The following is a 22,743-nucleotide window of genomic DNA, read 5'->3' on the forward strand; positions in this document are numbered from 1 at the left end:
CCCAATCCTAGTTAACCTGTCAGTAATATCCTCGTCCTTCACATCAGAGAGTAAATAAGTAAAAAAATATAAAATGGCTCAGCAGTAGAGTACTTTGACTAGCATGCCCTAAATTTGGGGGTGGGGGTGGGGACGGAGGTAATCAGGGAGAGAAGCACAAAGCAGACATGTATACAAACAAATGAAAAATTAAACAAACAGAGTGAGGGAGCTTATGATTAGCACAGTGGTAGGGTATTTGCCTAACAAACCCTACCATGAGCACAGAATAAGAACATAAGCAAAGGAATACTGTTTTCCTGAGTCCTTTGGCACTATTTATCATATTCATGCATGACTTTAATTATGCAATTTAAGAATAAGCTTTAAGTCATAAAAACAACTATAATAAAGTAGAGCAGCATCCGAGACAACAGTGAGGTCTTAAAGTCTAACCACAATGCAAACCAAAGCTCTGACTAAATGACTCAGAAATTCCTGAACACCACTGAATACATCAGTGTGTTGCCTCTCAGAAAGTACAATATAGCCTGTTTTTTACCCCGAGAACATTTAGGGATGATGTTGTACCCAAAAAAAAAAAAAAAAAAAAAAGAGCCTTGTTGTTACTTTACACATTAAATCCAGATTATGAGAAGCTTACTGGAATCTGTCTGCCTGTCTCTGTCTCTCCTCCACACGCATGCCTCCAGGCATATACAGTCAATCGAGCTAGTTAAATATACATATAGAGTTAAATATACTTATCACGAGGCTCCAACATACAATGGTCTATACTTCACTATTAATACTGTGAAGGAGTAACCCCACTGTGAAACACTAGCAACAATCAGGACTGCTTCCTACCCCATGCCTCACTATTTCTATTTTATTTTTATTTAATAGTGCTAGAGATTGAACTCATAGCTTTGGGTATACTACACGAGCACTCTACCACTGACCTTTCTCCCCAGTCTTGCGGATAAAATGTTACTAAACTAGGTGTGGTGGCACAGACACATACTCCCAGCAGTCAAGAAGGCTAAAACAGGATTACAAATTCAAGGTCACCCCTAATTTCACAATGAGCTCAAGGCCAGCCTGGGCTACTTAGTGAGACCCTTTGTTTCTTACAAGGCTTTAATCACTCAGAGGCAGAGGTAAGTTCTAAGCCAGACTAGTCTACATAGTTCCTGGCTAGCCAGGGCTAGATAGTAACCCTCTTTCCAAATGAAAAATTCCTTCTACCATGGAAATGAATTGTTTGACCAGCTTGGTTTTAGCACGTTTTAAGCTGCTGTTAGTTTTTATTGCTTTGTTATTATACTGAAGCTCATCTTTTAAGGGCACGTAGAATCAAGGAATAAGAAACTAACACCACCACATTGGAGGCAGGGGCTATATTCACTAATATGTGCCAATCCCTAAGGTTTGATCCCAAGAAACAGAAACATACACACACACACACACATACACATGAGAATTAGGGGACAGAGTTCCACCACATCCTTATATTGGAAAGTTCTTGCTCTGTGACTCACCTAAGTTTCTATATAACATAAATACCTGGTGAACCAGGTTGGACAAAGTAAGTAGGCATTTATAGGGACCAATATTCCTACACAGAAACCCTTCTCCAAGAACAAACCAAACAGAGCTTACACTGCAAAACCAAGTCAACAGGTATTATATAAATATCAAATGAAAAGTTATTCAAAAATTATTGCTTTCATTTCCCACCCACAGTTGAGGAAATATAAAAGATCAATAATGCCCTGTGGTGGCAAGAGTGCAGGAAAAGGAATGTTACAGACAAGAATTTAAATTGTTATAATTCCTCTAAGGAACAGCATGGCAATATAACCCAAAAAGCTAAAAAAAGAAAACAAAGTACAATTCCTTTGTCTCAGCAATTACATTTCCAGAGAGACCTTGAACAAACCAAAAGGCATCTCTAGCTACTTGTGACTTTTTTGTTGTTCTGTGGTGCTAAAGATTGAACACAGGCTTTGAGCATGTTAAGCATGTAATTTACCAACCTAAAGATCCACCTGTCTGCCTGCCAAGTGCTAAGATTTAAAGTAAGTACCATCATGCCTGGTGAAAATACAGCATTAATGAGGTAATTTTACATTCTTTTTTCATATTATGCTTATTTGAAACACATGTAGCTACCAACCCTAAATTGTAAGAAGGCATCAGATCCTCTGAAACTAGAGCTACAGATGGTTTGTGAGCCACCATGTAGGTGCTAGGAACTGAATCCAGGTCCTCTGCAAGAGCAGCAAGTGCCATCTCTTCAGCCTCTAACATTAAAAACAAAACAAAACAAAAAAAACAAAAACCAGGTTTGTTTTTTGAGGGCAAAACTACATAGACAGTGGCCCCAGCACGGAGGAACCACCATCCATAGCTATGCACTCAGCAGGTGCCTCTGGGGCTTGCCACCACTGCAGCCCAAGAAGCAGTTCAGAAGCAGGCCATCAACTTCACAATGGTAGGCTGTATTAGCAGTAGAGACAGCTCACCTACTGACTAGCGACAGAGCTCCACGGTCCTTGACAACCCTTCTGCCAATTTTTTGGCAAATGCAAATCTCATAAATCCGGATTTATGATACAGCTAGACAGGAAGATTACAAACAATTACAGTCCCAATTTTCTTGTCCCTTGTGAATCTTGCATCATTTAAAAATAATCTAGGTAGGCTGGGCATGGTGGCACATGCCTTTAATCCCAGAACTCAGGAGGCAGAGGCGGGTGAACCTCTGAGTTTGAGGCTAGATGATCTACAGAGCAAGGTCCAAGACAGCCAAGGCTAGAGAGAAAACCTGTCTCAGAAAAGGGAAAATGAGAAGAAAAGAAAAAAAATCAAAGAAAGAAGAAAGAGAAAATGTCCATGCAAAGTATCCGGAAGTGCCAGAACCACTTTCCCAACAGTTCTATTACTAGAATTGAAGCTTGGACCTAGAGCGAGAAAGACACAAGAAACTCAGGAAGAACCTGACTCCTGTCACCTAATCTAACCAGGTATGGAGAAGATGACAAGTACTGTAAAATATCTGGAGCATTCTACTCTCGCACAGCAAAGCCTCAAAAGTGTTTGATCAAGCCATCTACATAGTTACCGTCCATCTCCCAGTAAGAGAGCTGGAGCTAGACGACGATGGCACATGCCTTTAATTCCAGCACTTTGGAGGCAGAGGCAGGTGGGTTTCAGGACAGCAGCCTGGTCTACAGAGGGAGTTCCAGGAGAGCCAGGACTACACAGAGAAAGCCCATCTCAAACAAACAAAAAATAAAAAACAACAAAAGAGTTGGAGGGGCTAGAAAGATGGATCAGAGGTTAAGAGCACTGGCTGGACTTCCAGAGGTCTTGAGTTTTCTTCCCAGTAACCATATGGTGGCTCACTGTAGTCCCATTGGATATGATGCCATCTTCTGTGTGCAGACATTCATGGAGACAAAACATCCACATATATAAAATACATAAATAAATAAACCTTTGAAAGAGGAAGAAGAGGAGGAGGAGACCTGGAAATGTAGTCAGTGGTAGAGGACTTGCCATACATACACAATGTGAAGGGTTTGAAGCCCAACACCAGACAGGAATAAAAGGAAAAGTATCTGCTATTGTAAATGTCCTAGTCCCTAATCCTTGGTCTTCTCCCTTAGAATCTTTATACACTTAATTGACTGGTAGAGCCAAAGCTGGGCATGGTGGTACACACTGGTGATCCCAGCATTCTGGACACAGAAGCTACAGGATCACCAGCCTGGTCTATATAGTAAGTTCCAAACCAGTGAGAACAAGACTCTGGTCTAAAGAAAAACTTTACTCAGTGGCTAAAGCGCAGTACAAGCAAAAGGACTTGAGTTTGGATCCCTAACACCTATGTAAAGACCAGGAACAGCAACCCACACACAGACAGACACACAACACTAGTGCCATGGGTGAGACACAGGTGGATTCTGCAGGCTCACTAGCTAATCTAGTTAGAAACAGAAAGTTCAGGTTCAGTGAGAGACACTGTCTCAAAAACAAGGTAGACAAGTAATTGAGAAAGACATCCCAGCTACATGTTCATTCATTCATATGAGCATGTAACATGTACACATACACACAAAAGAGAGAGAAGGATGGAAGAAAGGAAGGAGGGAGGAAGGAAGTAAAGAAATATATAAATAGTGGAGCCAATTGGAATTTAGTGGACTTTAGTCCTTAGCATTTCGTTTTATTTTTGTTATTGTTATAGAGATAGCCCTGGCTGTCTTGGAACTCAATCTGTACACCAGGCTAGCCTGGAATTCAAAGATATGCATGTCTCTGCCTCCTGAGCACTGGGATTAAAGTTGTGAGCCACATGCCATCTTTCCTAAAGCATTTTTTTTTTCTGTTTTTTGTTTTTTGAGACACAGTTTCTCTGTGTAACAGCCCTAGCTGTCCTGGAACTAGCTATGTAGAGTAGGCTGGCCTCAAACTCACAGAGATCTGCCTGCCTCTGTCTCCTAAGTGTATGCCACCAACACCCGGCAAGTTTTGTTTATTTTGAAGTAGACAGTGAATTCATATAGTTCAAATGATGCTAAGAAGCTGGGCGGTGGTAAAGCACACCTTTAATCACAGCACTTGGGAGGTAGAAGCAGGTGGATCTCTGAGTTCTAGGCCAACCTGGTCTATGGACAGCCTGGTATTCCAGGCAGTCAGGACTACACAGAGAAACCCTGTTTCAAAAAGACAAAAATAAGTCTCCAAAAGTAAAATAAAAATATTGCTTAATACAATTTCATGACTACCCAAGGTTTTTAAAATTTGAAATTTTCATTTATTTTAGTTAAAAAATTTTAACACTTATTTATTGGTGGAGTGATGCATGTATACCACAGCATGCATGAAGAAGCCAGAAGACAATTTGAGGGAATCAGTTCTCTCCCATAGCCTACAGGGACTGAACTCTGGTTGGTAGGCCAGATGCCAAGTACCTCCACCTGCAGAGCCATCTGCTCAGCCCCAAGAAGATGCCATTCTCCAAGTGCTATGGTCAAATTATTATTAGATATGTTACTCTATGAGGCTACAGCCATGGTTCATTCATTAAGAACACTTGTTGCTCTTTCAGAGGACCAGGGTTCAGTTCCCAGCACCTCCATGGTGGCTCACAACCATCTGTAACTCCAGTTCCAAGGGATCCAACATCCTCTTCTGACCTCTTTGGGCATTACACACACAGGGTACACCTGCATACTCAGGCATAAAATAAGTATATGTAATAAAATTAAAACTTCAACCAGGAGGTGGTGGCACATGGCCTTTAATCCCAGTACTTTGGAGGCAGAGGCAAATGGATCTCTGTAAGTTCGAGGCCAGCCTAGTCTACAGAGCTAGTACCAGGAAAGCCAGAGCTACACAGAGAAACTCTGTCTCGAAAAACAAAAATAAATAAATAAAATTTCAAAAGGGCATTTAAATTAAAAACAATAACAACAAAACAGTCTATTCAGCAGGACATTTTGGTGCTTGTCTTTAATCCTAGCACTCAGGAGGCAGAAGCAGGCATATCTTTTTGAGTTTAAGGCCAAACCAGTCTGCATAGCCAGTTGCAAGACAGCTAGGGCTACTAGTAAGAGCCCATATCAAAAAGCAAAATGAAACAAAGAAAAATTTATTCAAGTCAAAATTATTGCGGGTCTTGGAAAAAGGGCCACAGAACTATGAGGAAGGTGAATAAGAAAATATACTTTACTAATAGTAGAATTTGCTTTTAAATTCTTAAGCAAGTCAAAAATTTTAACAGTTCCTCTACATTTACATTATATTATATGTATTCCTGGTGTTTTGCTTATGGGAAATATCAAAATGTCAACCATTGTTTCTATTAAAGGTCTTTAATAATATTGCATTTTAGACCTGTAATGAAACATGGTGCTTGCTGCAGTTTGTAATGCATCTCATTAAACACATTAATAACATGCATTTAACTAAAAGGTCAGCTTACTTTGGTTAAAGTTTAGCTTTCCTATAATCACTTCATTTAAAGCTGTATAGCAAACTCTAGGAAGACAACAGAGTACCTGTTATAAAAATGCTCTCAATTCTCCCATCTGTCCAAGTCAGTCATTCTTGTTAAAAATTAAATGCCCTGCTATGGTAAAGCTCAGTGGCAGAACATTTGTTAGCATGCACAAGACCCTGGGTTCATTTCCTAGTACGGTTAACAAACTTGTTAATATTTTTAAGTGGAATAATGTTTACAATATTGGTTTTCTGAGACAGTATCTCACTATATAGGCCTGACTGCCCTGGAACTTGATATGTATACCAGACTGACCTGCAACTCAGAGATCCACTGGCACTAAAGGTGGGGGCCGCATGCAACTAGCAATAAGATTTTAGGGCTGGAGAGACAGTTCAGTGGTTAAGTGCATATGATACTTTTGCAGATGGCCTATGTTTGATTCTCAGTACCCACATGGTGGCTCACAACCTAATTCAACTCCAGTTCCAATAGATCCAATGCCTTCTTCCTGCCTCAAAGGCAACAAGTATGCATGAGGTACATATAAATACATACAGGCAAAACACTCACACATAAAATAAATAAATCTTCTTTTAAAAAAAATTTAAATCCTTTATCTTTTATGAATGCACACTGAAAGATTTATTGAAAAATGAAAGGACATACATCATTTACTTCACAGTAGTCCAGAAGAAATAAGTTGTCAATATAAAGATAGATGTAGTAAGACTGGCATGAATTCCAGGCAGTGGTGGTGCACACCTTTAATCCCAGCTAGTGATATGAAATGGGGGCTCAATGTGCTCACCTTCCTACTTTAATATAGGCTATGTACACAATGTAGTTTGTAAATTCATCTGGCATGTTCTTAAATAATCTGCCTTCTTCCTTGCATATCGTTATCAACAACATAAAAGGCCTAATTCCAGATGTTGTAAGACTTGTTAAATCAAAGTCAGAGGGAGAAAACTATCTTTGGAGAAGTAGCTTTCTGTAAATAAATAAATCCCTTAATTTTGTTAAGGTAATTCTATGCTTAATCTTAATCTACACAGACATTAGGAAGTCACTTCATGGTTCAAGAGATATAATTGCCAACATGCAACAGCAAAATACCTGGAGACTAAGTTCAGGTACTAGAAAAGTCAAGGAAATATTACATTTCTGAAAGGTGGATTTTGAAGTGCAGAACATACAAAGACTTGGTTCTCAGGGGTCTACAGTGCTAGAATATAGTTACAAGTCTATTGTTTTAAAAGTTATGGGGGAGGAGGGCTGTAGAGATCAGAAGTTAAGAGCACAGACTGTTTTTCCAGAGGTCCTGAGTTGGATTCCCAGCAACCATCTATAATGAGATCTGGTGCCCTCTTCTTGCCTGCAGTCATATGAAGGTAGAACACTGTATACATAGTAAATAAATCCTTTAAAAAAGCTACCAGAAAGAGAGTAAACCATGGTACAAGAACACACACGGAGCATTCACAACCCACAACCTAAGAACAGAATCCTGTATTCATTGTTTACATTGATAGAAAGAGCTGGAGAGATGTCTCAAAGGTAAAGAGTGCTTATCACTCCTGCAGGACCGGATTTCAGTTCCCAGCATCCAAGTAAAGTGGATCACAACTGCTTCTAACTACAGCCAGGAGATCTGATGCCCTCCTCTTCTGGTCTCTAGAGGTACCTGCACTCATGTGCACAAATGCACACACATAATTTTAAAAATTAGAAATCATATATATATAAAGAGCTTGTGAAGAGATCAGCAAGGTAGGCAGTGTATTTGGTGTTACCAAAGCCCAAAGCCCAAGAAAAATACTACAAAATTGGACCAGTGAGATGGCCTAGCAGGTAAAAGTACTTGTATTGCAAGTCTCATAACCAGAAGTCACATAAGTACAGAAGGAAACAAGTTACTGAACAAAGTTCTCTGACCTCCACATATGGGCTATGGAATGTGTGCACGTGTGATTGCTTGCTCGATCTTTCATGTTCTCATTCTCTGTGCTGTGAAGAAATATCATGACCATGTACCACTCTTATATAAAAGAAAACATTCATTGAGGTGGCAACTTACAGATTCAGGTTCACTCCATTATCATCACAGCAGAGAGCATGTCAGCACTAAGGTAGATGTGGTGCTGGAGGAATCACTGAAAGTTCTACAACTTGCAGGCAACGAGAAGTCTACAGAAAGTTACACTGAGGAAAACTTAAGCCCGCCCCTACAGTGAGACACACTTCCTCCAACAATACCACACCTCCTAATAGTGCCACCCTCTTTGGGGACCATTTTCTTTTGAACACCACAGCATCACATATTTAATTTCTTTAGTCACTTGAATATTACTTTAATTCTGCTTTATAACACTTCTGCTCGTTCTAATCTTTTACATTTAACCAATTACCTCCTCCTGGTGAACTTCACTCATTCTGACAGATGTTTGTTTGTCTGACAATGTAGGTTGTGGTAGAAGAGGGAGAAGGAAGGATATTTAATATTACATTCTGAGAGGATAGGGATCTAATAACCAGAATTTCTACACATCTGAAAGGAGACAGGTTTTGTTTGCTTCCATCTTTTTTTTTTTTTTAAATCTTCTATGGTTTATTTAACTTTATTTTATGTGCATAGGTGTAAGGGTGTCAGATCGCTGGAACTGGATTTTCAGACAGTTGTGAACTGCCATGTGGGTGCTGGGAATTGAACCCGGGTCCTCAGGAAGAGCAGTCAGTGTTCTTAACCGCTGAGCCATCTCTCCAGCCCCTGCTTCCATCTTCTTATGACAGTATGACTTAATGTGTTATATACATACCATCTGGATAGTTTTCATAATAATTTTTATAGTATATTATTCTGAATAACCAGCTTATATAGCTCTATTATAACTGGCATGAAACAGGCCAAATTTATAACTAATTCCAGATCAAACAGTAGATTTACTCTCTTTAATTCTTATTCACTTTGCTTTTGCATTTATTTTTATTTTATTTATTTATTTTTATTTATTTATTTATTAAAGATTTCTGCCTCCTTATTTATTTTAAACTGAAACTAAGTCTCACTGAATAACCCTTGCCGGCCTGGTTTACTATGTAGATCAGACTGGTTTCAAACTTAGATCTACCTGCCTATTCATCTTGAGGTCTAGACTTATAGGCATGAACTATCATGCCTGCTCTGCTTAGTTTTATAGATTAAAGTCAGACTGCTTAGGTTTGTTTGTTTAATTTTAAACAGGTCTCATGTATCCTAGCCTGGCTTTGAACTAGCTTTGTAGTGGAAGATAACCTTGAACTAATTCTTCTGCCTCCACCTCTCATTTTTAATCTAAAAAAATTAAAGGTAATCTTTTTTAGCATTTTTTTTTCTTGAGACAGTGTCTCATGTAGCCAGGCTGTCCTCCAGTCTGATCCTCCTGCCTCCATTTCCCTAGTACTAGGAGTACAAGCTCATGTGCTATAACGAGTACTCTTAAGACTCTGCCTAAGACCATCTCAGCAGTTGATTAGCTCTGTGGTCTTGGCCAGGTTACTTCATAGTAAAATAGGGATAATATGGTTTTGAGGATTAAAGGACATAATCAATGTAAAAAGCATTTTAATTGTACAATGTCTGACACACATCCCACACACACATCCCACCATAACAGGTACCAGAGTTATCTTTTTCTGTTGAAAGACATTGGGCAATGTTCAGCTATATGAATGGTTCTCATTGGTATAACTACCATCCCCACTGTCTGCAGTATTTTTATAATTTTCTTATAAGTATTCAGAATCCCTATGTAGTTTAAACTAAGTAGTGTCTAGTGTAATACTTATAAACCTTGTCCTTTTAGACTGCTATGGAAAGGTGGGTTTCTAGTGATTTCCTCATTGCCTTTCAGAAGCATTCAATGAAGATTTTTTTTTTAAATATGTATTATTTGTGTGAGTGTGTGTATGTGTATGAGAGAGAGAGAGAGAGAGAGAGAGAGAGAGAGAGAGAGAATAAGCAACAGAAACCCTAACAAGGACAGATGCTAACCCAGAAATATCTGTATTTTAAAATGTTTATAAAGACTCAGATAAGAAGATCAGTGAGTAATAAAATGAAAAAGACCTTAAATCTAAAATGTTTAAAACAGTTGGATAGCCGGGCAGTTGGTGGTGCATGCCTTTAATCCCAGCACTTGGGAGGCAGAGGCAAGCAGATCTCTGTAAGTTTGAAGCCAGCCTGGTCTACAAGAGCTAGTTCCAGGACAGGCTCCAAAGCTACAGAGAAACCCTGTCTTGAAAAAGCTAAAAATAAATAAATAAAAACAGCTGGGGGGCTGGAGAGATGGCTCAGTGGTTAAGAGCATTGCCTGCTCTTCCAAATGTCCTGAGTTCAATTCCCAGCAACCACATGGTGGCTTACAACCATCTGTAATGGGGTCTGGTGCCCTCTTCTGGCCTGCAGGCATACACACAGACGGAATATTGTAAACATAATAAATAAATAAATATAAAAAAATACTTTAAAAAAAAAATAAAAAAAAAAATAAAACAGCTGGATAGTGGTAGCACATGCTTTTAATCCCAGCACTCAGAAGGCAGAGGCAGGTGGATCTCTGTGAGTTCAAGACCAACCAGGTCTACAGAGTGAGTTCTAGAACAACTAGAGATATTACACAGAGAAACTGCCTCAAAAAGTCAAAAAAAAAAAAATTAAGATATCTAGAGCAGTTAGGTCTCATCTAAAGGCATCCTCAGAAATGAGAATACTAGGGCACTAAAAATAGCAAAGACATGCCCCAAAAATCTAAAAAAAAAAAAAAAGATGTATCATGTATTTAGGGAAAAGAAGGGAAGTCAGGAGAAGAGGTCAGGTGGTTTCCTTTCTTCTTTTGAAGACCTCACAACACATACAATTCTTAAGAGAATTTTTAAAAGGTTACCCAGATTTCATAGAAAACAAACTTTGAGTATGGCAGGCCACAAAACAAAAAACTGTCTATAGGAAATCATTCTAACCACATATTCTCCTACAAAAGAAATGCTTTTGCCAGGAATGGAGGTACATGTTGTTAATCCTGGCACCGGAGAAGTAGAAGGTAGATTTCTGTGAGGCCAGCCAGGTCTACATAGTAAGACCCAGTCTAAAAAAAGAAAAGAAGTTCTCGAAGTTGCACATACACATCTTGAATTGTTTTCAAGTGATCCTATTTAGAGGCAGTACCAAACTAGATGTCCTCAGTTTTCTTCCAAATCTAAGTCCATACTATAAAGGGTTACTATGGCAGTTTGAATGTAATTGATCACCATAATCTCATAGGGAATGGCACTATTAGGAGGTGTGGCTTTGTTGAAGTGGGTATGGCCTTGTTGGAGAAAGAGTGTCACTGTGGGGATGAGCTTAGGTGTTTCCTATGCTCAGGATACCAACCAGTGTCTCAGAAGACTTCCTGATACCTACAAGATGTAGGACTTTCTCTCAGCTACTATTTCAGCACATTTGCCTGCAAGCTGCCATGCTCCCCACCATGATATGACAGAACCTTTGAAACTATAAGCAAACCCCCTCAATTAAATATTTTCCATATAATAGCTGCAGTGGTCACAGTGCCTCTTCACAGCAACAGAAACCCTAACTAAAACAGTTACATTTGGTTTTCATAATTTTTGTTTTTGTTTTATTTGGCAAGTTGCTTACTCAGAATGCCCTTAAATCCCTAGGCACAAGGGATACCCCTGCCTCTGCCTGCAAAGTAACCAGGACCGCAGGTAGTGCACTAGCTTTTAAGTTTGAAAATGCAAACGTTAACAACATCTCAGTGTACAAGTTAGGAATAACCATGGCAACCAGGGCACATGCTTTCCTGTGCCCTGGCACTTTGGTGTCACTGGACACATAGGAGGCAATATTATTTGACAGACTCCTAGTTTAAGAGGAAGAAAAGCTGGAGTTTTACACTTGCTATTCATGAGCAAACTCTTTTGGGTGAACTGCTGTCTCTAGTTTTCTCATCTGTAGAGTGAAGGAATTAGAAACCAAGTAACTTTTAAATTCTTTTTCACTCTACAATTCTTTGGGCTTAGTTAAGTGATTCTCTCCCCAGTAGTCAGTTTTTTCCCTCACTCTTTGTTACCCAAAGGAAAGATAGGAATAACACCATTTAACTTGTTCTAAAGTCCGCCCTAACAAAGGAACACATCCTATAAGCTACCAGGACTGAGTTCAATTACTCATTCTTTCCCTGTTGTTTTATACCTATAGATTTTTAAATAGTTTTCCCTAAGAATTTAAGAAGTAACTCAGATAGGAGTAGTGGCACATGCCCATAATCCCAGCACTTGGGAGGCAGAGGCAGGCAGATCTGAGATCAAGGCCAGTCTGGTCTACAGAGCAAATTCCAGGACACCCAGCGTTACATAGAAAAGCCCTGTCTCAAAAGAAATAAAAAACTAAAAAATTTTAAGAAGTAATTCAAAAAGCCAAAGAAGAATGTCAAGTAATATCGGAAAACAGACATGGTTCAAGCACCTGATCTATTTCAAAGTTGCCTTCATTTGATAACACTGCTATTCTTAAAAGAACTGCCGATTATTTAGCCTTTTGGATAAGATCAAGTGTAAATAAAGAATTGAAACTAGCCAGGCGGTGGTGGCGCACGCCTTTAATCCCAGCACTCGGGAGGCAGAGGCAGGTAGGTAGATCTCTGTGAGTTCGAGGCCAGACTGATCTACAGAGTGAGTTCCAGGACAGGCTCTAAAACTACAGCGAAATCCTGTCTCTAAAAACCAAAAAAAAAAAAAAAAAAATTGAAACTAATATTCTACATTATAGTATTACTAAATGAAAATATCTTTTTTTTTTTTACATCCAACTCAGTATACCCCCAAAACGATATGAGTATTCTTACTATTTTTTAGAGCAATGGCAAATTCTGGGCCACCTTTGTCCTTGAAGACTGGAAAGACATTTGGTTGAGGCAACTGATTGGTAGTTAACAGAGCTTTCTGTAGTTTGATCCTTCCTTCCAAGAGCTGGTCCCACAACGCTGAAGAAAAAAGTGAAAGAGAAGCCATCTCTTAGTCAGGAATTCTTTCTGGGGACTAAGGAGGAAGAGGAAGGAGCACCAAACTCTAAGCAGCATGCATTATGATGTTCATGCCATAGAAGCGTTCTCCATTCTAGAAAATAAACTCTCCCTCTCTTGATGGAAATACTTGCTGTGAGAGAGGAAACCCTAATACATGACAAAAGGAGAGAACATGCTCCTCTTCAATCTTCCCCAAAGTTAGAGCAGAGCCTGTTAAGCAGTAAAACAAGAACTAGGGTGCAGGCTTCTGGGTAAAGTGAGGTATGTCACAGACTAATCAGAAGGGATACTGGAGAAACAGAACAACCAAAATCAAAAAGCAGATTAACATAGAAACTCTAAAAAAAAAAAAAACAAGCTAGTAGCAAAAGCACACACACCTATCTGATTCTTCACAGCTCTTCCTTTCTCCACTTCCTCAGAAACTTTGACACTGGAGAAGGTCATCACCACACCGTCATCTTCACTGTTCCTGTCTTCTTCCCTGTCTTCTTCACTCTCACCTTCTAAGTTTTCCTCTACATCTCCTTCTTCCATGCCACTCTCTTCTTCTTCCTCTGCCTCACTGCTCCCAAGGTCATCCATTCCTTCCGTAAATTTCTCAAAATCACTAATGCCCTGGAAACTGAAGCCTGGCATTTCTGCAGAACGCCCTTTGCCCTTCTTCTGAGCCAGACTGATCTTCAAATCATTGTCAGCATCCTCTTCCTCAGTAGCACTTAGCTCCTCCGCCTCCTCTTCCTCCTCAGATTCTTCTAGGCCCAGGCCCTCTGAATCCCCATCTTCAGATTCTTCTTCATCAGATATTTCTTTGTCTAAATCATAAAGAAAAAAAAGGGGGAACGAGGTTTACTTATAGAAAAATACCAGGGCCACATCTTTCATTTCAATTAATGAGCTGTAGTATCTACTATGAAAGTAAACACGTTATTTGCTCTATTCAACCGAACAAACATTTACTATATATGTACTATTTCTAAAATGCTAAGGGGAAATAAAGACAAACAGAACATGAGTTCAATCTAAAAAAATATAGTGAAGACACAGACACAAAAGATATAATTACAGGAAAAAATAAAAAGTGCTTTGAAAAAACTTCATGCCAGCCATGGTGGCTCATGACTATAATCTCAGTACCCAGGAAGTTGAGGCAGGAGGACTGCTTGAGTTCAAGTCTAACTTGGTTTATATAATGAGCACTAGACAAGCCAGGGCTACACAGTAAACCTTGTCTCAGAAAAACAAATAAATAAAACATTTCAGCTGGTGTTTGGGAATTAGACCAGTCTTCCCAAAGCTACATCTGAAAAAATAGTTATCATTAGCTATTCTAAATGCATACAAATAATCAAACACCTATCATGTGTTAGCTATCAAGACTAAAAGAGGGCTTTAATAGCTGCTGTGCTGGTAAGTATGTAACTTGTTTATATTTGGACTTTTAAAGATTTTAAAGGTTTTTTGAAGTTGGATTGTATTTTATAGGATTAATAGGAAACTTTGGGGACAACACGTAGAAAGTTATGGCTTAAAGTGATGTGTCTATATGTTAAATTGACAAGAGATAGATTGTACTGGTTAGTTTTAACTGTCAATTTGATACAATTTGACACAACCTAAGCTCACCTGAGAAGAAAGTCTTTTTTTGGTAAGGGGTATAGCGTCTCACTATTTATTTCTGGTAGACAAGCTGACCTCAAAATCAGATACTCATTTGCCTCTGTTTCCTGAGTGCAGGTATTAAAGAAGCATGCACCATCATGTCCAGCACTGGGAAGAAAGTCTTTAATGAGGAATTATGTAGACCAGGTTGATCTGTAGACACGTCTAAAGGGATTATTTTGATTGTTAATTAATGTAGAAAGACCTAATCCATTGTAGGCAGCTCCTATGCAGAGGGTCCTAACAGTGTAAGACAGGAAAAACAGAAAACTAGCTGAGAGCAGGCAAGTAAAGATGCATTCGTCCTCTCTTTGCTCTTGATCTGGACATGATATGACCAGCTGCTTCCAGCTGCTGTCACTGTGATGTTCCTGCTACAATGAACTAAAATCCAGAAATGTAAACTGAAATAAACTCAATTCTTCCCTAAATTGTTTTCTGCCAAAGTATTTTTATCATAGCAAAAGAAATGAAAGTAGGATACCTGTGGAGAGAAGCTGTCTTATGGGAGTGTTAGAAAGGCATGCCAATAATACTCCAACATCATCAGTAGACAGTATATAGAAAAGGGGAGTGTTAGAAAGGCATGCCAATAATACTCCAACATCATCAGTAGACAGTATATTGAAAAGGGGAGTGTTAGAAAGGCATGCCAATAATACACTCCAACATCATCAGTAGATAGTATATAGAAAAGGTACCAAACTAACACACACCTGTAATCCTGGCATTTGGAAGCCAGGAAGGAGAGTCAAAGCAAGTTCAAGGCCAGCTTTGGCTACATACTGCGTCAAACTACAATAATAAGTTCCTTTCTCATCCTCCCCACACTCCAATCCCCATCTTCCCTAAAAGAAGGAACCACCTGACCTTCCAAAAAAGATTAGAGATGATTTATGTGGAGACATTATAAATTTACTTATGAAGTATAAGAAAGAGCTCATCAAACTGAGAGGAGGTAAGGAAAAGAACTAGAGACTGAACAAGAGGAAGTAGGAAAGTGGAGGTACATGAACCTAGAGGATTACCAGAAAATCAGGACCAGTCCTGTTGTCTATGGGAAAGAGTTGAAACTTTAACCAAGTAAAATAAAGAGTTTATGAAAACATTAAGTCTTTGGTACTTCTTTCAAGAAATAAGCCTTAACTTGCTGAATATGGTAGTACAGTATGGTCTACATAGCAAGTTCAAGACTAACCAGAGGGACATAGTAAGCCTCTGTCCTAATTTTTTTTTAAGATTTTATGTATTTATTATGTATGCAGTGTTCTACTTGCATGTATGCCAGGACACCAGATCTCATTATAGATGGTTGTGAACCACCATGTGGTTGCTGGGAATTGAACTCAGGACCTCTGTTAGAGCAACCAGTGCTCTTAATCTCTGAGTCATCTCTCCAGCCCCTCTGTCCCAATTTTTTTGTTTGCTTGTTTTTGATTTTTGGAGACAGGGTCTTACTGTGGCTGGAACTTGCTAGGAAGACCAGACTGGTCTTGAACTCAGAGATTCATGTGCCTCTGCCTCCCAAGTGCTGAAATAAAAAGCATGTAACCCGCCGGGCAGTGGTGGCACACGCCTTTAATCCCAGCACTTGGGAGGCAGAGGCAGGCAGATCTCTGTGAGTTCGAGACCAGCCTGGTCTACAAGAGCTAGTTCCAGGACAGGCTCCAAAACCACAGAGAAACCCTGTCTCGAAAAACCAAAAAAAAAAAAAAAAGAAAGCATGTAACCCCAGACCATTCAAGACACTGCCTAAAGGGAAAATAAATAAAACACACAAATTTAAAAAGCCTCAGATAGGCTGTCAAAATTAAAAATACAGAAGTTAAGTGAAAAACCAGTAGAACCCTTTAAGTTTAATCATTTCTCAAATTAAGAAATTTCCATACAATACAGCATAGATATTAGAAATCAGCCTGCTTTCATGTAAATTCTGGCTCTTCTACTTAGCAGCTATATCACTTTTACTTAACCAATTAGCCCTTTACTTTCCTATTTGTAAAATGGGAATAAATAATATCAACTTCTCGGGCTACTATAAAGAGTCAAATGATAATGATGTACTATTTTTACTTTTTTAAAGATTTACTTACGTAGCTGGGCGGTGGTGGTGCACGCCTTTAATCCCAGCACTCGGGAGGCAGAGGCAGGCGGATCTCTGTGAGTTCGAGGCCAGCCTGGTCTAGAAGAGCTAGTTCCAAGACAGGAACGAAAAAGCTACGGAGAAACCCTGTCTCGAAAATCCAAAAAAAAAAAAAAAAGATTTACTTACGTCTAAGTGTTTTGCCTCCATGTACCTATGTGCATCTCTAGTGCCTATAGAGGAACTGGAGTCATGGATGGTTGTGAGTCTCCATGTAGGTGCTGGGAATCTAACCTGGGTCCCGAAAGAACAAGTGCTCTTAATCACTGGACTATCTCTCCAGACTTTATGGTAATATTTTGGTGGCTCCTTGTCCCAGACTCTCAGAACTTAAAGAGCTAACTAAAGTGGCTGACACACAGTGAAATTCAATCTCAACATGACCTAAAAGAAAATATATGGCATCTTCTCAATATCCATATCTGGAGACGTCTTCCATCTTGAGAAACTTACTACTGCTTAAAACTATAAACTCACATCCTAATTCTTTCTCAGGAAAGACAGAAGCATTGTTACTTTTTACAATGACAAAAGGTCAGTTTCATAACTAATACACAGAGAATCAATATAAGACCTGAAAAACAAAAAGAGTCAAGATATAAAAGCAACACATACATCCGACTTTTTCTTTTTGGTTTTTCAAGACAGGGTTTCTCTGTAGCTTTGGAACCTGTCCTGGAACTTCCTCTGTAGACCAGGCTGGCCTCAAACTCACAAAGATCGGCCTGTCTCTGCCTCCTGAGTGCTGGGATTAAAGGTGTGTAACACCACCACCTGCCTTTTAACACACAGCCCTGCCAATACCTAGGATGCCTTGCCCGTTTTTTTCACTCATTTTAGGGTGAGCCATTAATCTGACCTTGGTAACTCTTCTGAGTTTTAGGTTTCGTTTTTGTTTGTTCTTCTGAGACAAGGTCTCAGGTGTAGCATATGCTAGTACAGAACTATGTAGCCAGCCTTGAACTCTGATCTTCCTGCTTCAGTCTCCCCTGGTTCTGAAATAACAGGAGCATGCCTCACTGGGCTTTAGGATTCTCTTAAAGTGAAGTGGTGACCTCGAAGGCCCTTCCTAATACCAAATCAATGGTCTCTCCTAAAATGAGTAGAGACACACTGACTTCCAGAAGGCATCCATAAATCAAACAGCAAAAAGAGTTTTGGGTATGTCTACTCACCAGAGGACCCCAGCAGAGTCTGCTCCCAATGGTCTTCTTTCCAAGCTTTCCTAGAAGTGGTCTTGCCAGAATACCTTTTGTCTGTGTCCAAGAGGGAGGATGATGCCAGTTTTCTAATGCTACTCACTGCCAGATCACCTTCCTCCTCTTCCCCTTCATCAAACCTGTCAATCACTCTGGCTCTAGTGGCTGTGGGGAAGGAGGAAAATAGAATCTTAGGTTAAAAAAAAAATCTTTAATAGGAACTCAATTAAACAATTTCAACTCCACATGCCACCTTTCTGTGCTAGGTGAGTACTCTTACCAACTGCTCTCTAGGGAGACGACTCTCATATTGATGTTTGTTTCTGAATAGAAAGCTACCTCCCTTCATCTACTAGTAGATTGTTCCTACGCCTTGACTCTATAAATCTAGCCTGATTCCTCCTTTTCCATAGTGTTTTTGTTTTTCTTTTTTAAAGGTTCTGAAAATTAAAATCAGGGCCCCAAGTATGTCAGCCACATGCCCACGGAACTTAATTCTTCATCAGCATGTGACAGTCACTCCAATATCAATCAGCCAACAAGTTTATAGTCACTCCGTCCCACCCCTCCAGTTGTCCTCACTGACCCTGGCTTAAACAAACCCGTTTCTCACCTGCTATTCCTACACCACGACTCCTAATATACCTTCCTCACAACTCTGACTCAAGCCTAAAGCACAATTACTCCCAGCTAGTCTCAGAACAGGCTTAAGGAGACTCTGTGTCATCAGAACGTGGGCAAATGTCTTAAGACCTACCATTACTTAAACAGCACCAGAGAATCCTACTTTTTTCCTTTTCGAAGCAAGTTTTTAGAGGCGGTCAACTTTAAACACACAAAAACCTGAAACTCATCAGACTTCCTTCTCCTTTCTAAGGTAATACCAGAGACGGGCATCCTAAGTAACTGCCAGTCGGCTGCCAGTAGCTCCCTGCAGCTACCCCCAGCCAGAGTCCGTGTGCCCGCCCCGCCTCCCCACCCCAAGTCTGGACTGCACGTTCACAGCAGGTGTCACCCTCCACCCCTCCAGGGGTCAACCCTCCCGAGACACAATTTTCCTCAGCGCAAAGGGAAGAAGAGCAGGCTCGAGGGCCAGCGGCCCGCCCCGGCCCACAGCTCCGCACGTGGTCGGCCCCAGTCAGGCCTCACCCTCCTCCGGGTCGGCCTCAGGATCCGCCTCACGCGGTCTCGGATTCAACAACTGTTCCAACTGCAGAGCCAAAGGCTGCGACCCCGCCATGGTCACCAGGTCACAGTCGTCGCTGCGCTGGTGAACGTGCAGCCCCGAGCCCCGGCCCGACGTTCCGGCCCGGGTGCTCCCGCCGGACACTACTCTACGCGACAAGCAGAAACCTTCGGGGCCCGCGCTCAGCTCCCGGATAGGCAACTTCCGGGAGGCGCGCGCCGGAGGGGCGGGGCTTCGCGTCACCACAGGCGTTGCTAGGCTGGAGACGCAGGCCCGCGAAACCTGGGAGAGAGCTCAGCCGGCCTAACGCGCGTGCGCCGGAGACCAGGGCAGCACGGCGCGAGGCGCGGGAGCGCGCTGGGGCACGTGACCGCCTCTGGCGAGGAACGTTGATCGCGTTTCGAGCTTCCAGTGTCCCCCTAAGCACAAAATAATGCCTCGAGCTTTGTGCGAGGTTGGTTTAGGAATGAAGCGCGTAAAGTACTCGTGGCTCATGATGGCTGGCTGATTTGTGAAAGGAGTAAAGGATAAGCCTCTCGAACCTCAGGTACTCGAACAAGCACAGACAGGGATTCCAAACAGGGTTTTCCACAGTGTGGAGGAGCCAGGTACACATCTTCCTACTCTGAGCAACCAGAATCTGAGAGGCCTGTATGTGTAAATGTGCGGCCAAGTGCGATCTTTATCTTTATTTAGGAATAATTAGGGATCGCGATGGTTGTACCACAAATCAAGACCGTTTCTGTAGCATCTTGTACCCCCTTTCCTGGGCAGGCAAAAGGAGACAAGCGGTTAGAATTCCTCTACCACACGTTCCTCAATATTAATAGCTTTACTGTTCTAAGGTGGAGTGACTCAGACCCGGAAACTGAAGAACAAATGCAGACGAGAAACCCTTCACTCGGTTCTAACATTAGATGCTTAGACTCAAAACATACAGACCTTAATGAGATAAATTTAATTGCACCCAGACACATGAAGATACGCAATCACTTTACATTCTCTTCCCTTCATAGAGCATTCCTTGACTGCCCACTGCGTGGCAGGCCCTGCGAGATGAAATACAGGATGAGTCTCCACACAGTGACCAGCCTTCTGGGCAGGAAACAAGAACTGCAATGAGGAATGATAAATTTGAGCATAAAGCGTCCTATGCTGATATGTTGGAGGTCTTCCGTGAAGACTTAAGATCTTCTGTAAACAGAAACGCTGCCATTCAATAAAAAAGACATGAGTAGGCCTGGTGGTGGTGAGGCCTTTAATCCTAGCACTAGGAAGGGAAGCAGAGGCAGGCAGACCTCTGAGTTTGAGGCCAACCTGATCTACAGAGCAAGTTCCAGGACAGCCAAGACTACACAGAGAAACCCTGTCTCAAAAAAAAAAAAAAAAAGCCATCAGTAATACACTGTGACTGTCCCTCGTCCCTGTTTGTCCATGGATACAGAGTCTCTAGCCCAAGCTGGCCTCCAACACACTAAGTAGCTGAAGATGACCTTGAATTCCTTAATCAAGGGGGATTATAGGCCTGTGCAACTACACCCTGTTTATTCAGTGCTAGGGACTGAACCCAGAGTTTTGTGCATGCTAAGTAGGAACTCTTCCAGTTCTAGATTCCCAGCCCAGTACCATTTCGTAAGTATGCTTCAGGCCAAATGGATCCCAAAGCAGATTAATGTAGGTATGTATCTGGTAGCTCCCCAGTGGAAGCCACAGGAAGACAGTCCCTGACTCAGAGTCTGCAGAGACCCTCAGATTCCGGCTAGAAGAGACTACTCCTTTAGTGTAGCTCCTCCCATGCCTCTGTCCTAAGTGGCTCTTGAGTGAAGAAGACCAGGGCTACAAAAGAGAAACAGAGACTGTCTTAAAGTCTTTCAGACATGGAGGGCAAAGAATGTCAGACCAGACAAAGACCCAGGCAAAGAAAATCTTTGTATTACTGAGTAGTTAGAGGGCTTGCTTGTTTTTAAGCGTGCCCTCTGTGATTTCTGGCATGTGCCTATATCAGAGCCTCCACAGCAAAAATGTGCTCCTCTGTCCTCTACAAGTTGCCATTGCCTTGGGCATAAGGAACAGAAGTGTTCTCCCACCCCACGTTTAGTAAATTACATTCCCCATCCTTTTCCCTTGCTATTTCAGGCACTAAGAACCCGCCCTTAAAGGTAAGGAGGGAAGAGTTAGGTGGAAAGGGAAGCAGGACAGAGACCATCTTGAAACTGTTATGCATACAGGACACTGCTCTCTCCTGTCTTGGCTGTCCCTAACCTGGGACATTTTTAGGAAGGAGTCAAGAGCTCTTTACTCTTGCCATACATACCCTAAGCTCCACAAAAACTGCTTCCCCTGCTTTCCTACCCCAGGAATCTTCTTCCTGGAGAGGAGTAAAGGAGAAAGAATGGTAGAGCTTAAGGTGCAACTAAGTGAAGTTGAGGCATAGGGCAAGGGAGAGACCACTCAAATGTTCTGGGGCTCCTTCCCTGGTTGTATTCCGGTTTTTTGAGAAGTGGCTGAAGGGCTTGGGACTAGGGTAGAGTGGGATTGGAGATGGAGGGTGGGTTGTGGGAGGGGCCAGTAAAGGGCAGTATAGCTTCCTAAAGAAATGTCAACCGATGGAGAGCAGATGGGCTGAGCTGAGAGGAGCATAAAGGTGAGCGATCTGTCCTCTGGAAAAAAGAAGGGGTTTAGGATTCACCTCCCTCTGGCTACGCTGCAAAGTGGCAGTTACCATAGGCAGAGGTAATTAAATTAGACATCGCTCCGATGGTCAAAACCTGCCAGTTTCAAGTTTCCAGAAACCAGATTCTGACCTATCTGTCTTCCTAAACAACATCAGCCTTGGGTTCCAGACCCCTGAAAGGGCCTATCCTGGTTCTCCACTAATTCACCTGCCTTCTTACCTGCCCTAGCATCAGGAGAAGTTGAGTAGGGGAACTTTAAGTCCCTCCTCAGCTTAGATGACAGCCCCCTGAGACTGGAACCCTAATTACAGGTCCCTGGAGCACAGAAGTGGGGGCTTTAAACTGGCTTGAGGAAGAAAAGGGCTTGCCAAATTTAGCTGTGAGGAGGCTTCGCTCTCAGATAGGAAGGGGTGATAGGGGACCAAAGGGCATTTCCCTCCTTCCTGGCAGTCTCTCCAGGAATGGTTCCCTGCACCCTTGGGCCAGAGGTGGGCAGCATTTGTGAATGCAACCCAGTCACTACCGGTTCTCTTCCTCCCCCAGCCCTCGGTTCCAGATTAGACCGCTGAGCATCACCACCTGTTCCCGTCTTCGCTGGGTTTCACAAAGACCCGCCAAGGGAAAAGCCGACTGCGCCACTGGCACGGAGTCACAAGAACTGAATCTATGCCGCCTGCCCAACTCTTAAAGCATTTCTTATCAAATACTCCGATAGCGCAATAAAGCTGCTAAATAATTTAGTACCCTTGATAGGAAAATGCCACTTCCTGATGAGCATACGTACAGTTAAATGAATGGTTTTAAGGGGGAGGGTTC

At 41.5% G+C, this 22,743-nt stretch overlaps 1 protein-coding gene across 1 annotated transcript in view; it reads right to left on the minus strand.

Annotated features, from left to right (window-relative positions):
- Positions 1–19,433, minus strand: part of Aatf (apoptosis antagonizing transcription factor) — a 108,189-nt gene extending 88,756 nt beyond the window's left edge. Inside the window, exons 1-4 of the mRNA XM_057775205.1 lie at positions 19,216–19,433; positions 18,043–18,231; positions 13,443–13,877; positions 12,883–13,020 (exon numbers count right to left, since the gene is read on the minus strand). Coding sequence (XP_057631188.1) covers positions 12,883–13,020; positions 13,443–13,877; positions 18,043–18,231; positions 19,216–19,306 — 853 coding nt within the window. The 5' untranslated portion in view covers positions 19,307–19,433. The remainder of the gene's footprint in view (positions 1–12,882; positions 13,021–13,442; positions 13,878–18,042; positions 18,232–19,215) is intronic.
- Positions 19,434–22,743: the final 3,310 nt, after the last annotated feature.

This window comes from Chionomys nivalis, chromosome 7 (assembly GCF_950005125.1).
Source record: "Chionomys nivalis chromosome 7, mChiNiv1.1, whole genome shotgun sequence".
Classification (NCBI taxonomy): domain Eukaryota; kingdom Metazoa; phylum Chordata; class Mammalia; order Rodentia; family Cricetidae; genus Chionomys; species Chionomys nivalis.